This window comes from Microplitis demolitor, chromosome 1, assembly GCF_026212275.2.
Source record: "Microplitis demolitor isolate Queensland-Clemson2020A chromosome 1, iyMicDemo2.1a, whole genome shotgun sequence".
Classification (NCBI taxonomy): domain Eukaryota; kingdom Metazoa; phylum Arthropoda; class Insecta; order Hymenoptera; family Braconidae; genus Microplitis; species Microplitis demolitor.
The window spans coordinates 24,088,690-24,107,550 of NC_068545.1; the positions used below are offsets into that span (position 1 = coordinate 24,088,690).

Here is an 18,861-nt window from a genome sequence, read left to right on the forward strand (position 1 = left end):
TACAGACGACTCTAATAAAATATTAATATAATTAATTATTAATAATTAATGTCAACCTTTTTCTTTATTCAAATACATTCGTAATTTTTTTTCTTTTTTTATTAATCATCAAACTTTAAAATGTTATATTGTAAGCGAACATCAAAAAATTACGTGACAATTAAATTTTTAATTTTTCCACGTGTATGCATAATGAAAAAAAATTATTGCAAGTAGTTTGTTTTTTTTCTCTCTTTAATAATTATTTTTATAAATATGTTAATAAATTAACGATAGATCAACTGTAAGCATACATTATCGATTGTATCTTTAATTTAACGGCGATCGTGATTCAATGTTCGGAATAATAGTAAATGAGCGGTGATTAAATTTATTCATTATACTAGGTAATAAAATGTAATGACTTCTTAATAAAAGTGATGGAAATTTTTTTTTTTTTATAAAAAAAACGGAAAATTTAGTTACGAAGTTTAAATTTAAATGCGTTGGGATTGTTTTAATTTTTTATTGAAATTAAATGTTTTCATTTTTATCTTGAATGGAAAACTAATAAATTATAGATAATAAATTCTAATATTAATTTATGGAAGTAAGTGATGAATATTTGTATTGTTTATGAATTTATAAATGGAAAACTGATATTTATTTAAAGTAGACTGAATATAAAATAAGTTAGAGGTACAACCATCCCAGTTGTGGTCCACGTTGACCCTAAAATGACTTTGACAATCCACCAAATTAACCCCATAAGTGCGCACTGCAGCCCCAAGTGTGCGAAAAGAAGTCTGAAATATACAAATAAATATTTGTGATTTATTATGAGTGTGAATGAAGCAGACATAAGACAATTTGTAAATTTGAAATATATAAATAAATTAATTACAATAATGAAATTTAAAAAAATGCGCATACGGATTTTGCGTTTATTTAAATATGCATTTTTTAATTTGTACTCTACTTAAATTTTATTCATTTATTATAAAATTTAAAAAATTGATAATTGTCTGCTACATTCACAATCTTATTTTATTAAATAAATTTTTACTGAAATTTTTATGATCTGGTTTTTTATAATAAATAAACCACATTTTTTCATTAACCACAAAGATTTTGAATGAAATAAGTACTTTAATAATACTTTTATGTAAAATCACAGCTAATATTTTTATTTATGAGATAATAAACTTTCTCTTAAATTAGCTAACAATTGAGTCAGTAAAAATTTAATAATCTCTGATGTCATTTATAATTTCTATCAAGTGTTCTTTTCTAAATGATTGTAAATTAAAATTTTTTAGGTAGTAATTACTTTTGTCAAAATATAAAAAATAGACGTCATAAAATATAAAATAATTAGTTTGAATTTTGCCGAATTTTTTTTTTTCGTACATTTTACTGATTAGACAAATTCTTGATGGGAGTCCGTCAACTTAAAATTCAGTAATTTGTCTCTTCTCCAAGAAAATCGCAACCGTGCTTACGATTAACCAAATACTTAATGAAGCGATCGTGAGTTAATTATTAATAATAAATAAACTTACATATTATCCTTAGAGCGAGCTTTCTCAATATTCTTCATCGGTTCTTTACTCAAATAAACTCTGACCCCTTTAGTTAATTCTACAAAGAAATCTTCCCAGTTCAACGGTCTGACATCAACGCCAAACAATTTTTTGTCTTCAGCTGTCAGAGATTCATGCAATGCAAGTAATTTCGGATTATGATACTTCCATTCAGTAAAAATGAATCTCTCCAAACGTGCCAATGAATTATTAACATTCGTGTGCAAGCGTACGAGTCTAAAAATAAACAATTATTTAATTCACGACCTACAATAAATTAAAAAAACAAATAATTTAAAATAATTACATGGGTCTACCGCCAGATAAACGAGTGACCGTGTCCAGAATGTAGGCCGGTATCATATGAACAAAAATAGCAGAGATCCGGTAGAGCCACAAGGAAGGCAGGAGCTTGAGATGCGGGTACCAAACTGCGCTTTTCAATGGATATTTATGTAAATATCCATTGACTTTTGATTCAACGGCTACCCATCTAAACGGATTGCAAGTACTGGACGTGCAGTGATACACCTTGATCACTTTGTCGCTAAAAAAAAGTTTATTAAATAATAAATCATCAGTTGTTAAGACAGAAATTGCTAATTGTTGATAAATTAATCCTTGGATTTGCAATTTATAAAACTGATACTTACGTATTAGAACCAACGACATAACCAGCAACAATAAGAGAGTTAACTACAATGTCGACAGGAATGTAATCATAAATGAGATCTTTAGCGACAGGTAACCGACGTACAACTCCCCGGCTAGCTCCCATCAGGAAACCTTGAGGTCCATTTTTTGATGTAGTCCATCCAGGTACTGGTTCTTTCCATGCTCCTACGACTGTTGATAAATTGAACAGATTAATTAGCTTTGTCCTCAACCTCCAAGTACCAAGACCTCAATCAGCAAATTAACTCACTCATCGAAGGCCTGACGATCGCCGCTGGTAGTAATCCATTGACAACTTCATGCTCAGCTAAATGTTTTGTGAATGTATAAGCATTTGGGTGATTTTTTAGCAGCTTCGGCGTCACTTCAGCGAGGGCTTTTTCATCCAGTTCATTTACAATCTTGAGAACTTCGTTTACGTCCGCTGGCGGTGGGTAAACTTGTTCCTTAGTCTCCAGTAAAAATGAATTGACAAACGCACTTGACACATGAACTAATGCCTTTAAATAAAAATAATTAAATGACGTATTTTTAATTAAAAAATTAATCATCGTTTGCGAGAGTTGTTAATAATGTAGTTGCTTACCTTGAGATTTCTAATTTCTTGGCTGAGTTGCACGACCCGTCGAGTCCCCAAAAGGTTTATGTCAACCGCAGACTTTAAACTCGCCTCAAAGTCCAAAGTCGCCGCTGAGTGAAAAATAACATGAACCTCTTCTACAAGAGTAAATCTGTCTTCAGCAGACAGCCCCAAATTATCCTCGCCAACGTCACCAGCAACAGCGATTAATTTTTTAAACAAATTCGCTTTTTTTTCCTCGTGAATTCGGTCAAAGACCTGGGTCACAAAAACATAACCCCAAATGTCATAACAAAATCTTTTTTCAAAAATAAGTTAAGAATTTTTTTTTGAATAATTACCGAGTTCTTGGTGAGTTCTTCTAGCCGTTCATTTATTTGTTTACCTTTTTTCGGTCTCATCAACACATATATATTTTTAATGGCGGTAGTGCGTAATAATTTTTCAATTAGACAGCTTCCAAGGAAGCCGGTAGCACCAGTTATAAATATATTTTTTCCATCATAAAACTCAGCAACTTTTGATCCCATTTTCAGTTTTTTTCACTTGTCTACAATAAACAAAACACTTAAATAAATAAATAAATAATAAATAATCACTTGGAAAAAAAAAAATTAATTGAAATAATAAAATAAAAACATTGCAATAAAATTACAACTAATAAAATGATATTTATTTATATTGAATAAATTGAAATGAATGATAGAAGTTTGCTGTCGCAATGGAGATCCGTAACTAGCCGAGGACAATCCGCACCACGTCTTTATTATTCATTCAATATGTTATTAAAGTTAAATATATGTATGTACACACTAATATATAACTAAATACATATTTGTATATATTTACCATGTAGACTCTGCACGTATGATACCAGAAATGAAAGACAGGAGACAGGATTGGAAACAGCTTTTCGAAGTGTCGAGAAAAGCGTGAGGGGGGTTACGAAAACACTGGCTGCGATACAACAGAATTTAAATTATGAGACGAATGGGAGGAAGTAAAGATGGTAATCACACCGATATAAAGTATACAGGTATACATCTTTATATATACATGAAATTCTGCCGATAAAGTTGCTAGGTCACCAGTGGCTCTCATTGGCTGGCTTGGTTATTTTTAAAATTTTTAAACTTCATTTTATTATTATTTTTATTTATTCGAACATGAAAGCGATTTACAAATTAAATGATAATTTTGTTATTAATTTGAAATTCAAAATGTGTCATTAACTGTATGAAGGATAATTCAATTGAATGCTAGATAATTATTTTAATGATTGAATTGATTTGTTTCCATTAGAGAGAAGGGAAATAATTGATATTAGTTGAGATAAAAATTTTAAAATAAATTACTATTGAAGTTTTTAACTTTTACTCTGATGATTTTTAGTGAAATAAAAAAAAAAAGTTAATAATTTTAAATTATTATTGAAGACAGCGCAGTTTTTTTTTTATTTTTATGATTTTTATGAAAATTTAGAAAAATAAATTATCAATTTGAGATTTTCACGTTGAAAAGTTTTGTTAGATTAAACGATGATGTCATTGTTTGTTTAAAAATAGTAAAAAAATAAATAACTTTAGACAAACTTGGACTTTGTAATACATGCGATATTTATTAGCGACTATTCCTTAGGATAAAAAACTAAAGTTTATTGTTTTGCAGTAAAGAAAAAATTTTATTGACTTTTTTACTTGAATTTCATTGAATTGTCAACAAAATAATAGCCACTGTATTGATAAACGAACGGTAGTTTGAAAAAAAAATGAGACAAAACTCAGTATCAGCCCGAGAGTTGCAATTACTTTCAACTTGTAAAAAAAAAATAAAAAGTAAAAGAAATGCTGTAGTTATAAAAGAATGTGGTAGAAAACTCTGGTGACGTCTATGTGAAATCTTCGTCTTTGGATTTAAAATAAAATAAAAATGACTTGTTTTTATCTACTTTCTAGTGGTCATCAACACTACTCCGTAATGGATTCAAATGTATTCATTATTCATATCTCTTATACTGTGTTTAACTATTATAATTTTTATATTTAAATAATTATCCTAGTTTTTAACTACAATTGTTTGAACATTTTAAAAAACCTTTTAATTTGTTGATAAATAATTTTAATTGGCATAAAAGTTAACTTTGATTACCAACAAGACGGCGATTGATTTTTAAATTTTCTAACATAAAATATTTATTTCAGTTTTGAACGCAGATCCATCTGATCACTTTCTCTTCTGCAGAGGAAATTATACTTAATAATTAATGAATATTTTTGTTTAAATATCCAATGACGTTTGATTAAAATTATGCATGTGTGCCTTACCTCTGACGTATTTGAGTTCATCATCATCATTGTCATTAATATAATTATTATTATTATAGATTTCCTAATGGATATTCAGTTTAGATTTATACCTAAAAATAGCAAACATCTTCAGCAACAGAACCTTGAATTTTATTAAATAAATTATTGGTAATAATTGACCGTCTGTGCAAAATGCTGACAAGAATTCTTAAGTTTATATTATTTTTATGACTCATAAATGTGTTTTTCCAGAAATAATTGAGACAATCGATTACACAGTGACTTAATTTTTAAATTATATAAAATAAATATTCCTTTGCTTAAATTATTTTTTCGTGAAGTATTACGATACCAAATTGCCTCACAATATTTATGACTGACTCATAGATTGATCGCGATATACATTTCGCGTTCGTGTTTAAAAATTTTTAATTAATTTTCATTTAGTTTATTTGGAACAAATCGAAATTTTGTCTTTGTAAAATTGAATGGTAATTTTTAATCAGAATTTTAAAAAAAAATTCCTTACCGATATCAATTGAAGTCACATCTAATTTTGAGCCATTGCTTGGTAAATTCAAATTTTAAAAAAACTAGTCTAATAAAATAAAAAAAAATTTATTTGAATATTTTTTAAAAAATATTTTCGCATAACTTGAGTATATTTTTTAAAATTTGTCTAGACATTTAAATATATAAATATTATCTGAGTTACCTAGTAAAGATAAGGAAGAAATTTCCCAAGATTTAGATAAAAATTTATCTACATAAATTAAAATAAATTGCGGCCTACTGTATTAATTTAAATATATTTATATTTTTAAAAATGCATTTTGACGCAATGTTAAAATAATAAAACTCATGCGGAATTTTTATTTTTCTCTTTTTGCTAACTCAGCAATGAAAACTCATTGTTGACACTGTCAACCCGTCCAACAGTTGGTTTATTCCAGTTATGTTATTAAGAAATATTGAGAACGTCTTGGCTTAGTTTTATTATTGATACTGGTACTGGTTTTCTCTCGATGGCTAACAAGTTTCCTGCCATTTGTTCAGTAAATATGAATATATAAATTAACATGTTTACTGAGATTTAAAAAAATTTTTTGAAATTCTCAGTAAATCCATTGACTTCTTCCACAAAAAAATAAATTTAATTATTAATTAATATATATTATAATGAATATTTGAAAGCTGATCCAAATTTTTGAATTTAAATCGAATAATTCAAATTTGTCAAATTATTTAATTCAAGTTTCGAATCAAACACGCTTTGCACACCTCTCATAAATGTATAGTAGTTGAATAAATTTAATAGAACCAATAAATGATAAAAATAATCGTTCTTTAATAATTTAATGACCATCGCGTGTACATTTAATATATTGTTTAAATATGTACTTAAGTCTGTATCTAATAAATTTTTAAGGAAATTCAAATAACGTGTAGGTATAGGTATTTTGCTGATTCAAGTGGGCGACAATTGATACCAAAGCTGTTGAATGAAACACGTTGGTAGATGATAAAAAATTGTTGATAATGATTATCTGATGGATTAAGATCGTGACTTGTATAAAATCATTCAATTACTTTTTGCAAATACCAGAAAATTAATATTAATTTTTAATTGATTATCTAATTAATTAATTCATTTTTAAATTTATAAATTGAGATTGTCAAGTTGACGATTGCGTGTTAGAAAATCTGGGGCATGACAATCATGACAATAAAATTAAGTACTGGCAGTTGTCCTAGTGAGCAGGACTCGATGCCGATCGATTTATTGAATTATATTTCATACTCATGTTATTATATTTTTGTGACGTAGATTTACCGGTGATATATTTTGTCAAAGACTGTTAACCTTTTCTAGCGAGTTTGGCCTCTAAAATAATATTATCGAATTGTTTATTTATTACGACATACATTAAAAATGATAACTTGACAAGTTTTGTTTGTGAAAATAAAATTATAATAATTATGACATCAATATAATGTCTTAAGTATTTTGAAATCATGGGTATTAAAGTATGTTTTATATTACATCACCCAGTCTATTTATTTACTAATTATCTTATTTTCAATGAATTATTAATTTACTAATATATTTCTATGTAAATATTTTTTTTATATTTCATATTTAAAGTAAAAAATTAAATTATTCATTGAAAAATAAATAAACACTTTATCTAATTTTTTATTTTCAAATTATTTAACAAAAAAAGTCCTTGTATAAAAAATTTCCGGCCTCTTTTTTTTCATTAAAATTTAAATAAAAAAAATTTCTAGAAAATAATAAAAATAAATATCACGAGTACAGTAATTGTCTCTTTGTAAAGTATATTATATTTTTCCGGTTTAATTTAACGTTGTAACAAGTAATAAGTACATATGTACACATTACAATGCCGGCTTATTTATTATTAAATCATAGTCACGTATTTTTATTTAATTACAACCGCAGAATTAAAATTCCTAGCGATGGTGGAAAATAATAATTAAGACCCAAATCATTTCGAAACCATACAATTTCATTTAAAGAGACTTAAATTTGTCGAAATCACGCCCAAGCCGTGGAATTTTATTAAAAAAAGCCGAAAGTTGGCCGATAAATTGAATCATCCTATTTTTCACCATTTTTTTTTGCAGTAAAATTTATAGAACAGAAAAATTTCAAGCGATTCAATCTAGAACAGAAACGTTTTGAAATTTTGGGGCATTTTCAGGCCCAGTTATCGACCTTATGTTCACTACTGGGCCTTTTGTCGTCATTTTTCAGCCGAAAAAAAATGTTATTATTTTTTTGGCTTGAAATTTTTTTACCTGGAATCACACACTTCGCATTGCACGGAAATTACGTTTTAAAATGTATTATTAATTTGTAATAAAAAATCCATAAAAATGATTACAAATTTAACAAAAACTAGTAAGCTATTTTGCATTAAATCTATAAAAATGCTTATTATCGATAATGAATTAAACTTTTTCCACTTGATATGACATTGTCATATTTTTTGTTACTAAGTATTATCAAAGAATCACACTTTTTTCTATTTTACATTAATTTTAAATGTACTTTTTTTTTAAATGTACAAATAAAAAATCGTATTTACATTAATAAATAACGACTATTTCACATATTGGTATAATGATGTGTCATCATTTTTTATACGTACTTATTCTCTTAAATATTGTACATCCGTGCAATTATTTTCAATCGACACTCAGCACGAGTCAGAGGACGACAAGTTGTAAAGTTTAAATTGTTTATACTCTCTGTGAAATGGTACAATGACCCCGCGTTTTTTTACTACTCACATTAACACAATAATGTAAGTAAATTACAATAATATATTTAAATAAAATAATTGCGCCCATTTTAAATAATTCACATCTCAATCCATACAATTTTTTTTTGTTACTCCAATTCCGGCTACGATTGAATTAATAAAAAAAAAGTATATCCATATGTACAACAGCTTTACACGCATTCCGCATTTACTTCGAGTACATAATTCAAATAAAATATATTATTAGCGCCAAGTTAATGACGCGCATGTCACGTATACATCTCAGCTTAGTTATATATTATAAAACCAAATATATATTCTTTGCCTTGAATTTTCCACATCTATTTTCGTAATAATTATCAAACCTACACATTATATCATTTCGATTCCTATAAATATAAATACATATACAAAAAAAAAGCACATACTCCAATCTCTACACGGATTATTTTTTTATTGATTGAACTAGATTGTATTTTAAGTGTCAGTGACACTCGAATTTACATAATTGTATTATTATTAAATAAAATATACGCGCTGATGTCTTATATATTTTTTCAGCCTCTGTAAATTTAATTTGAGTTAAAAAAAAAAAATATAAAAAAAGTTATGCGGGACGTTAAATTTATATATTTATATATAGATATTCAAAAGCAGTGTTAATACACAAGATATTAAATTGATCGTAGCGCCACTTTATATCAGGGCGTTTATTCATTACCAACTATTACTAGTTATTTTTATTTGATTTAAATTTTATCGAAATTATATTTTTCTCATTTACAATCGATAGTAATTGTTATTACTGACTCAATTAATGTAAGATAAGTTTGTCTTATTTTTAATTGAGTTTTGTAATTGATCGTAAACTGAATGTAAAAATAAAGTTGTCAAGCTCCAGGGGAGAAAGTCAGTCAGTCAGTCAATCAGTTCTGGTTTGGAGTACACTGAGATGTATTTAACCAGCTGCAAGTAGTTTCGGTAGTTGATTTATATCACTGAAAGCTCTATTTTTATGATGTTTTGTATGATTGGTATTAATTAAGCGAGTCTTGGATTTCCGGGTCTCGCGTAAACTCTGGATCTGTAAATAAATAAAATAGACTAGTGTTATGGAGCAGTTAGTGGTATCCAAGTAGTCAATTGCGGATTGTGGATTGGGATGAACTAGAATAAGCGGAGATTAGGGCAGATAGTGCAGCCTGGGTTTTCATGCTCGTGGGAGTGTGGGAGTGGTGGCGGTGAGCTTAGAGGGAGCAGAGGGTAAAATTAAAACTAGGGTGCCTAGATAGTGGGTGGAAGAAAGGATCGAGTTCTCGGGGGTGGTGGGAAACTGGGGTAGTAAAATATAGTGAGTAACATGGTGACTTTTAGTACTAGTTAGTTACCCAAACTGGTGGTACTTGGCAGTTGCCCCAAGATGGCGAACGCGGTTGGCGTGCGACTGATTCGGGCTGAAAAGTGTAAAAAACGCGACAAGAAGTGCGGGTTCCTGTGTTAAAGAGGCCGTTATTGCGGCGATTTAAGTAAAAGAGGAGCTCGCACGAGTACAAGGTGCCATTGCACGTGAAAATAATTATCTGTCACATTCAGCCCGGTGAGTTTTATCTTACAGTCAAGTTACTACTCAGACTTACTACCAGCAACTATTTATCAGATACTCTCATCTGCCTATCACACATCCTCATTCCTCATTTAAAGCCCCACCTACCACCTTCAGTCTCACAAACATATCTTTCGTGTTCAAAATTATTATTTTATTAAATTTTCACCTCCAGCTTACGTCCAATTAGTTGCCAGTAATTGGATGATGACCGATTCCCATTGTTAATGAATTTCGGTAATATCATTTATTAATGTCACGCTCAATTAATCTCGTGCCAGTGAGCGATGGCCCCGTTTCAATTTTCCTTTTTTTCGAGCTAAACTGTAAATTTTATTTAATTATTAAATTACTTACTCCGGTCTTGTAAAATCATGTAATAAATAAAGAAAAAAAAAAAAAAAAAAAAAAAACCATTTTACCAATTTTACTATACTTTTTTTTAGTCCTCGGCCTCGGGTTTTGGACAGCCGCGCCTTCGCCAGCTGCTTTTCCGGGTCGACTAGAGAAACTAGAGAGCAGTAACAATAGAGCGAAATTGTGCCGGAGATAACGGTTCAGATTCCCCATTCATCTTTGTTCAGGGTTAGTTCATTTTATTTTTTTATTTTACACATAAAATTTTTTTTTATCTCTGACACCCGGCATGCATCAAAAAAAATATTAATTATTCCCAGTCTTCCTGTTCTCTACAAAAATTCAAAAATTAAATTCCCATAAAAAAAAAAAAAATCATCCCCTTCATAAATTAAAAAAATTTCCATCGCCACCGTCAACTTTTGCCAATAATAAAAAAATAAAATACATTGAGCATATCAATGAAATAGTGGACTCTCTCATAATCTAGACGTTCGACTCGTCTCGTTTCTGGTTTAGTTGTCTCAGTAAATTAGTTGCCGGTTATAAGTACATATATGTATTTCTGTCCAACGTGATGCACCACCGCCCAATGCGGCGATCTTTTCTCTTCGTTTACTCCCCCACTTTAATTCTACAAACCCATCCGTACCCACTACTTACATTTAATACATACATACATACATATATACATCCCCTTGATATCCCCCTTTTTTTACCCTTACCAAGTAAACCAAGTTGGCCTCAGTAAACCCTTACTCTTGCACAAGACACTCGATAATTCAATAATTTTATAAACCCCTCAATAGACTTCAACATCTTACTTACAATTTACAATATTTATATATTATTAATTCTACTCCGTTTTATAAAATTGATATCAACTATTCTTATATTACATCTAAACTGTAACTGTAATTACAATTCTTTTTTAGCTGACAGAAGATAAAAAAAAACTTGAGCATGTGGATCGATAATTGATCGGGAGGATATGGAATGACAAGTGTCAATAAAATATGTTTTAAAAAAAATGATAATAATTCAAAATATTTAAAATGGTTTTTTATAAAATTATCGTAACATAAAAGATCGATCCAAGTATGTCCCTCCCTGCGTTTATCCAAAGTCGGTAAATCTGTGGCGCAAGCGTATTGTATATATGTATAAATGTAGTACATATAACAATACAGCACAAGTGTCACTTGTATGTTACACCTAGTTCATTTCCTCAATTGATACTTTTATTAAAAGACGATATATATATTTTATATTTTTATATTTTTGAATTAAATGCTGGCTCTGGCTCAGGCTGTAGCTTTGACTTAAATAATAAATTCAAATAAAATGATAATGAAAAATATAATATATTTATCAAGTATCAAATTTCGCGTTTCATTTAAAAAACTTTTAAATTCAATAGCATTATTGACACGGAATGAAAACAAGCAGGTGGCTCGTGAGACTTGAGAGGGATCTCTTGTCTTCACTACTCGATTTCCTCAGTATTTAAATAATCGTATTTTTTAAGTCTTAGAGATATTTAATACGCGATGCTGTAATATAACCAGGCAACTTTTAAACTTTTTTTATTGTCTAATTTTTTTTATTATAAAACTTGAAGTTGAACAAAAAATTATTTACACCAGAAATTAAAAATAAAAACATCAGTTAATAAATTTCATGGTAAAATAAATATTATAATATTTTGATTGATGACTCCATTAAATAAAAAATAGATATTAGCCAAACGATATTACGAAATCCAAAGATAAATTTAATTTGAAAAATATAAAAACACATTTATACTTTCGCTTTTGGGTTTAGGAATTTTAAGTATCATAATTTAAACTATACAAGGACACAATATTGACCTTGAGATGTTAGATATTATAATAAAAATTAAAATAATTATTATTATTATAACGCAAAGGTATAACGGAGAGGGAAGAGCAAGTGCCCAAGTGTCTTCCTATCAGATGATGATATAAGAATCCCGACATAGGACCCAGTACGCTCAGTTACCTTTCGTTCCTCGATCCGAAAGCAACTTACAGTTTTATTAACTATTTTTATTTGTTTTATTTATTTTTTTAACGTTTGTTTTTAATTATTTCATTAGTGGTTATTGTTTACACCTTTAATGGATTAAAAATTAAATTTACTTATTGGTAAGAAGACTGATTAAATTTAAAAATTTAAATGCTGTAAAATTTCAAATGAATTAAATTTAAATTAAATTTTAAAAAAACACAATTTGATTTAGTTGATACAATTTATGTTTAATTGGTTTCGTTTCTCTGAAAAGTTTTAAATTGAAATAAAGGAAAAATAATTATCTAGTTTGTAATTAAATAATTTATTTTATTATAGAGTTAATATATTTATAAAAAATATCATTTTAAACTTACCCGGTTTATTAATTCAATATAAAGTAATTCCTCAACTACTAAAGTATTTAACTATCTGTTTACGCGCGAAAGTTTAACCGAGCGAAATCAGCGCAAGTAACGGTATACTTTGCATCGTAATTATTTATCTTTCTTTTTATTATTTTATTTATCGTAAATTATAATTATTAACTATTTAAATTCTTCACAATCTCGAAACTTCGATAAATGCATCAGTTATTTTTTTCACAGTTACTTTTATTTGCGTCTTACGTCAACTAGGACGTCAAAAATTTTATTTACCTCAAGATTTGATTTACTTTTTTTTTAAATTAAACTGTCACGTTACTTTGTATTTCAAAGTGTTTTTAATTACTAATTATTTAATGGTAATTAGTAATTAACTTTAACGTCAAAGTTCAATGAATAACTTAATCATCAAAAAAAATATTTTTTATTTCATGTGTCATTTTTGCTAACAGTTTAATTACAGATCATTTTTTTTTTCATTCAAAATTTATCATTACTAAGGCAATTAATTATTCAAAAATATGTTTCCATGTTTTAATATTCAATGAATTATTTTATGTTGATTTACTATTCGCGTATTGATAAAAAGTTAATTGGATCTTTAATTAAAAATTCAAATCAATAAACTTTAAATATAAAATATAAATTTTTGAATAATAATTGAACAGCAAGTGTCATTAATAAACTAATAAAAATACGTAAGAAGGATTATAAATAAATTAAAGGCTATTACATAAGCTCGGGTATTAGATAAGATGGTATCTAAGAAATGAATTTCATTATATCAGTGTCTAATGTAAATTAATACCAAAAGGTTGACAAATATTTTAAGGAATTCGAAGGTTTCGTCATCGATTCGAAGGACGAAGTTAAATATTTTTATTATTGGTATTCCCACTGGTATTATATATAATATATATATATATATATATATTTTTTTTTTTCTATTGGGCTGATGAGAGGATTTGGAAGTGAATGACCGAGTGGCACACTTAGATTGCTCGTTCAAGCAGGTTATTACACACATAACATTAACTGGTGAGTTAAGTCTGTGTGTGAACAACCATGGCTCAATATTTTTCAGAGCGACTCAACCATATAACACATAAGCCATAGAACCGGTATCATCTGGTATTTGGTCATTGATATTGAATTTTAAAAAAAAATTTTTTTTATTCACAAAATACAAATGAGATGATGATAAAAAAATTAATCAATTTTTTAAAGTATAAATTACTATCAGTAATCAATTAGTAATTATTTTTTATGACATTAAAGTTAGCCGAATAATTGCTAAGCAATTTTTTTTTTTAGAGATGATGAAATTTTTTCTATTTTGTCTTAGTTAAATTATCAATTGATATTAATATATTCACTTTGAATTTCCATTTCAAGCGGCAATTTGTTGGCTGTCATTTTTATTGAGCTTAAGTGTTTCTCTGAAGTTAAATTCACACGACATAAGTAGTAGAATGAAAATAAAAATAAGAAACAAGTTATTCTTTGCTATCAAAGAGCATTTTTAACACAGACCTTTCGTGATCTTCTAGTTCAAGACTCAAAATTACAATAATGAAAAAAAAAGTCATAGCACTTTTATTCAATAATTAAATATGTAAATTTATGCAGTCTATATAATTAAATTTATTTAAACGATAATATCGAAAGATTAACCAGTACCTGGCGTAAAATGTAATCCGTCTATTTTTATATCCAATTGTTTATGGTGTCGTGGTTTATTACATGGGAAGCAAATCTACTGTTAATAATTCGTACATGTGAACGACCGCATTGCGCTGTGACGCATGTCATGATACTAGAAAATATATATTTTATATATACTTATATATATACATAATTTTTTTTTTTAATATCTGCAGTTATTATTTTTTTTTCTTATTTTTCTTTAGTTTCCACGAGCTAGAGCATGTTAAGTCGGGACACGCGACATTATGGCGACGCTTTGTCGCTTTTATGTCTAATATATATACATATATAATATTTTACCCCATAATCATATTTTTCCACACAAATTTTTATTTTCTCAAGTTAATACTCAAACTTTTGTCGTCAGTTTACCATAAAAAAAATTTATCATTTATTTATTGGCAAAATATATTTTTTTTTTCCTTATACTACACAATATTCATTTTTTTAAAGTGATGGAGTAAAAATAAATTAATTATTGTTTTCCATTAAAAAATTTAAAGAATAAAATCAGATAATTTGAGTGATAAAAAATATTGATGAGTAATTAATGTAGATAATGACGTTAGCACTCTGAAAGCAATTAAGTGAATCAAATATTATAAGCATCGGCAAGAAAGGGAAAGAGAGAGAGAGAGAGAGGATCTTGTAATAAAAGGTAAAAGTTATTTAACAGTGACTCGGTCAATGATGTTATTATTCATACCTACAATGTAGTTAAGTGAAGGCTATTATAATATAATAATATTTGTTTGCCAAATTAATGTCGTTATAACGATCAATACTCTAAAGTGTTTCTTGCTGCCGCTTTGATCACAATATCTTATAATAAAAATATTTTAATTACAATTAACTTTTGAAATAAATAACCATAGAAGACTACTCTTCATTTCTTTACTAAGAAATAATTTAAAAATTAATGCATAAAACTTTTAATTACAATTTGATATTAAAATTTTTTTTTTTCCTCAAAGGGAATAAAATATTTTTTTTTTATTCAAAATTTTGCGTAACGAAAGTTTGAAATTAAAAAAAAATAAAAAGCTCAACAAACTCGGGCAGTGAGTCACGAAGTGTAACGGGTTTTCGTGTAACGGGGTCGGGTGTCTTCCTCTATATCTTTAATATACAATCCTTACTCCTTTTAGTCCTCTCTTTGTCACTCCCTTCTTACTGTACTTGAAAATCAACACTTGATATTAAGTATGAAGCCAGTAGACCACCGTGCGAATAAAACGCAATCAATGGGAATTTAGTGACCGCGAATAAAAATAAGTTTAGTAGAGGCCGAGGACGCTGACCTGGAATCTCCCGTCCGTTTCTCTGTACTCACTGTTTAAAATGAATATATATGTATATTTACATCGATTAGTACACTGTCACGTTCGCGAGAGTGCTATCAGTTTAAATAATTCCGATAAATAATTTTATTCATGCACGTGCGTCGATCGGAGTATCATCTCCCGACCCAGGGATTCCCTTGTCTTCCTTTCTTTTATATTATGTATATTCTATTATATTAAAGTATATATTATATTATATTAATATTCTCCTTCATATCATCGCACAACTAAACCAGTTTTATTACAAATACGTCGGCGGGGAGATGCCGAAGGTAACCAGGTTAAGGTTACCAGGAAAATAGTCTACTCTCATAGTATCGAATTTTCTTATGATGACACTGCCATTTTTTTTTCCACACTGGGAAAATTTTTTTTTATTGTTATTTTTAATTAATTGTGCCTTGTGTTACTATTGTTCGCTAGTTACTTCATCACTACTTTTAATAACTATCTTTTATATTTTTTTTCCTGTAGATATTTTTTTTTATTAAAAAAAAAAAAAATTTAATAATGAAATTTAAAATGAAGTTAATAGATCACGAGATTCTTTGTAAAGAATTCTTGTGAATAAGATTTCAATAATCTAAGAAATTTAATCAACTAAATAATTGATGAAATTTTTTTTTTATTTAAATTTAATATCAAATTCTTGTGAAATAATAATTAAATTTGAATTACTTTGAATGATTGAACTTGAAAAAAAATTCTCATGATTATTTAGTTGATTAAATAAACTAAAGTATATGCGACATCGATATCTCTCGTCAATAAAGTTTCTCTCGGACGCGAATAAACTAAACATATACATATATACATACACATACAATAGTGAAGACATTTGTTGTAAGTAGGGCACGTGTGTGTGTCGTGTGTATGTGACCAGTTTGTAAATAAGCGGGAAACTTACAGTACCGGAACCATTAACTAGTCTCATTTAACTTCCCGTTTAATCATCACGTATTATCACACAATATCATAATATATATAGATATATAACCGTAAATAATAAATATTAGTTTGCGATAGACAACCTCCATTACCATAAATTATAATATTTTTTACAAACAAATAACTGTCTATCGGCGGAAACTTTGCTCACTTATCTTAAAATATCAATTAAATATATATACATATATATGTATGACAAAAGATATTGCTGGTATATCATCTAAGAAACTTTCACGATATATCAAAATTAAGAATAGAACAATAGAATCCATTATATGAATGAATAAATATTAAGTACGTGACCTATATTACTTTTTTGCTCTTATTTTTATTGTTAAAAAATATATAAAATACATATGTAGATTTTTAGTAAATAAAGTATCTAGAGTTAATGAAAATTTATCTGAAATCTAGTGGAAAAAAAAAACTTATCCGTTATGATTTTATCAGATGTTATCGAAAATTCTACGAGCCGTTATCTCTCAAACGAGTAATACTGTGACAGTGCGTCACTAAGAATATTATTTAATATGTGACAAGTATATTTTAGTAGTAAAGTGTGTTGGTATTTGATAATTATGTGTGTAAAAATTTCGAGTTGGTAATAATTAAAAATAAAAATTAATTTTTCAGGTGAGTGAAGATTGAAATGTAAAACGAAATGGTTGTGATTGGATTGATGTTCAACTTGTACGACTTTGGATCAACAATAAAGACCCCGAGTACCACCAGCGATTTAATCGGCAGCAGTGTAATTTATACAGTGGAAAATCAATATAGATCAACGTTAACGCATAAATAAAGTCTTCTTCATTTAACCGGCAAGTTTAAATCTGTTCGCTCATTTTATTCCGAAGCCAAGGCTGACTACGAATAACTTCCATTATATTTTTTTCATCGACTTCCAAAATTAAATCGACAGCTCATTAATTGATTGATTCGTTGTTAAAGTAATAATAGTAATAATAATAATAATAATTAATAATAATAATAACAAATAATAATATAATAATAAAAGAACACAAGTTATGGCAACGATGGCTGGCGGCGAGTATACTTCTGTAAAAGATTTTTATATGGGAAGATCAATATTTATAACAGGAGGCACTGGTTTTATGGGAAAAGTACTTGTGGAAAAATTACTGAGATCATGCTCTGGGATAAAAAATATTTATTTACTTATGCGACCTAAAAAAGGACAGAATGTCCAAGAAAGGCTGCAAGAACTTCTCAATGCACCGGTACACATTTATTTTATTTAAACTATTTGTTTCTTAAAATTACACTGTAAAAGATCTGGAGTTTTGACCCATAGTTTTAATTTTAAACTCCCTCTGGAGTAAATTTCACTTCTCTTGCAATTTCACTGCTGACTTGATTAGCGTTCTCTCTGTAAATTTTTTACAGTGTAGTTGACATTTATATTAAAAAGTAACAAAAAAAAAATAATTAATTGAGTCTTTTGATGAATTAATTAGTTAGTACTAATTGATAATTAAAAGAAATACTATCCAGTCTCCAGCTCTTTAGAAAATAATTTATAAAAACTCATATAATTAATGAGAAAATAAATCATTAAGTTAATGAAATTTATATGAGAAGGGGCTGGAAATCGGATACTTTACTTGTATTTTTTTTTGCATGCTTGTAGTTGATTTGTAAAATAGGAATTATATATTATTTATGATATTAAATAGCTATTCGATAAACTGCGTCGTGATAGTCCACATGAATTGGCGAAGATAGTACCAATAGCTGGTGACGTGACTGAACCAGAACTTGGAATATCAGCAGCTGATCGTGAAACATTAATAAGAGATGTATCGATTGTATTTCATTCAGCAGCAACCGTTAAATTTGACGAAGCACTCAATCTTTCGGTCATGATCAATATGTTGGGCAGCCAACAACTGGTACATCTCTGTCATCGAATGGATAATTTAGAGGTAAATACATCAATATACATATACATATCGCGTCATCAATTCCGAAAAGACTTACATATATTTTTCCAACGAATTTGATCCATTATTCATACTCTAATCTAATCTTTAAATATTAATCTTTATATTC

At 28.0% G+C, this 18,861-nt stretch overlaps 2 protein-coding genes across 10 annotated transcripts in view; one reads left to right on the forward strand and one right to left on the reverse strand.

Annotated features, from left to right (window-relative positions):
• The window catches only part of LOC103577917 (putative fatty acyl-CoA reductase CG5065), a 36,662-nt gene that overhangs the window by 15,124 nt on the left and 2,677 nt on the right, over positions 1-18,861 (forward strand). Inside the window, exons 1-4 of one of the 8 annotated variants that reach the window (XM_008558795.3) lie at positions 8,353-8,455; positions 10,463-10,601; positions 17,422-18,029; positions 18,486-18,734. In XM_008558795.3, the coding sequence (XP_008557017.1) occupies positions 17,817-18,029; positions 18,486-18,734 (462 nt within the window). In that variant the 5' untranslated portion in view covers positions 8,353-8,455; positions 10,463-10,601; positions 17,422-17,816. Of the gene's footprint in view, positions 1-3,763; positions 3,854-8,352; positions 8,456-9,834; positions 10,011-10,462; positions 10,602-12,390; positions 12,542-17,254; positions 17,346-17,421; positions 18,030-18,485; positions 18,735-18,861 lie in introns of those variants that run through there. The other 7 variants (XM_008558796.3, XM_008558802.3, XM_008558798.3 and 4 more) reach the window with 7 other exon arrangements.
• On the reverse strand, positions 492-3,758 carry LOC103577919 (putative fatty acyl-CoA reductase CG8306). Of its 2 annotated transcripts, none has more exons than XM_008558804.3 (8): positions 3,667-3,758; positions 3,159-3,367; positions 2,824-3,075; positions 2,488-2,737; positions 2,216-2,408; positions 1,870-2,109; positions 1,542-1,799; positions 492-785 (listed from the first exon to the last, which is right to left on the reverse strand). In XM_008558804.3, the coding sequence occupies exons 2-8, from the start codon at positions 3,345-3,347 to the stop codon at positions 647-649; spliced, it is 1,521 nt and encodes a 506-aa protein (XP_008557026.1). In that variant the 5' UTR covers positions 3,348-3,367; positions 3,667-3,758; the 3' UTR covers positions 492-646. The 2 variants fall into 2 exon arrangements, with proteins under 2 accessions (XP_008557026.1, XP_008557027.1); XM_008558805.2 differs by lacking the exon at positions 3,667-3,758 and adding an exon at positions 3,473-3,579.

Excerpts from the sequence above, each read along its gene's own strand:
- LOC103577919 (XM_008558804.3), bottom strand. The coding sequence starts at position 3,347 with ATGGGATCAAAAGTTGCTGAGTTTTATGATGGAAAAAATATATTTATA. Across the intron at positions 3,076-3,158 it reads AAGAACTCACCAAGAACTCG|GTCTTTGACCGAATTCACGA; the intron begins GTAATTATTCAA and ends TTTGTGACCCAG. Across the intron at positions 2,738-2,823 it reads AAGAAATTAGAAATCTCAAG|GCATTAGTTCATGTGTCAAG; the intron begins GTAAGCAACTAC and ends TTTTATTTAAAG.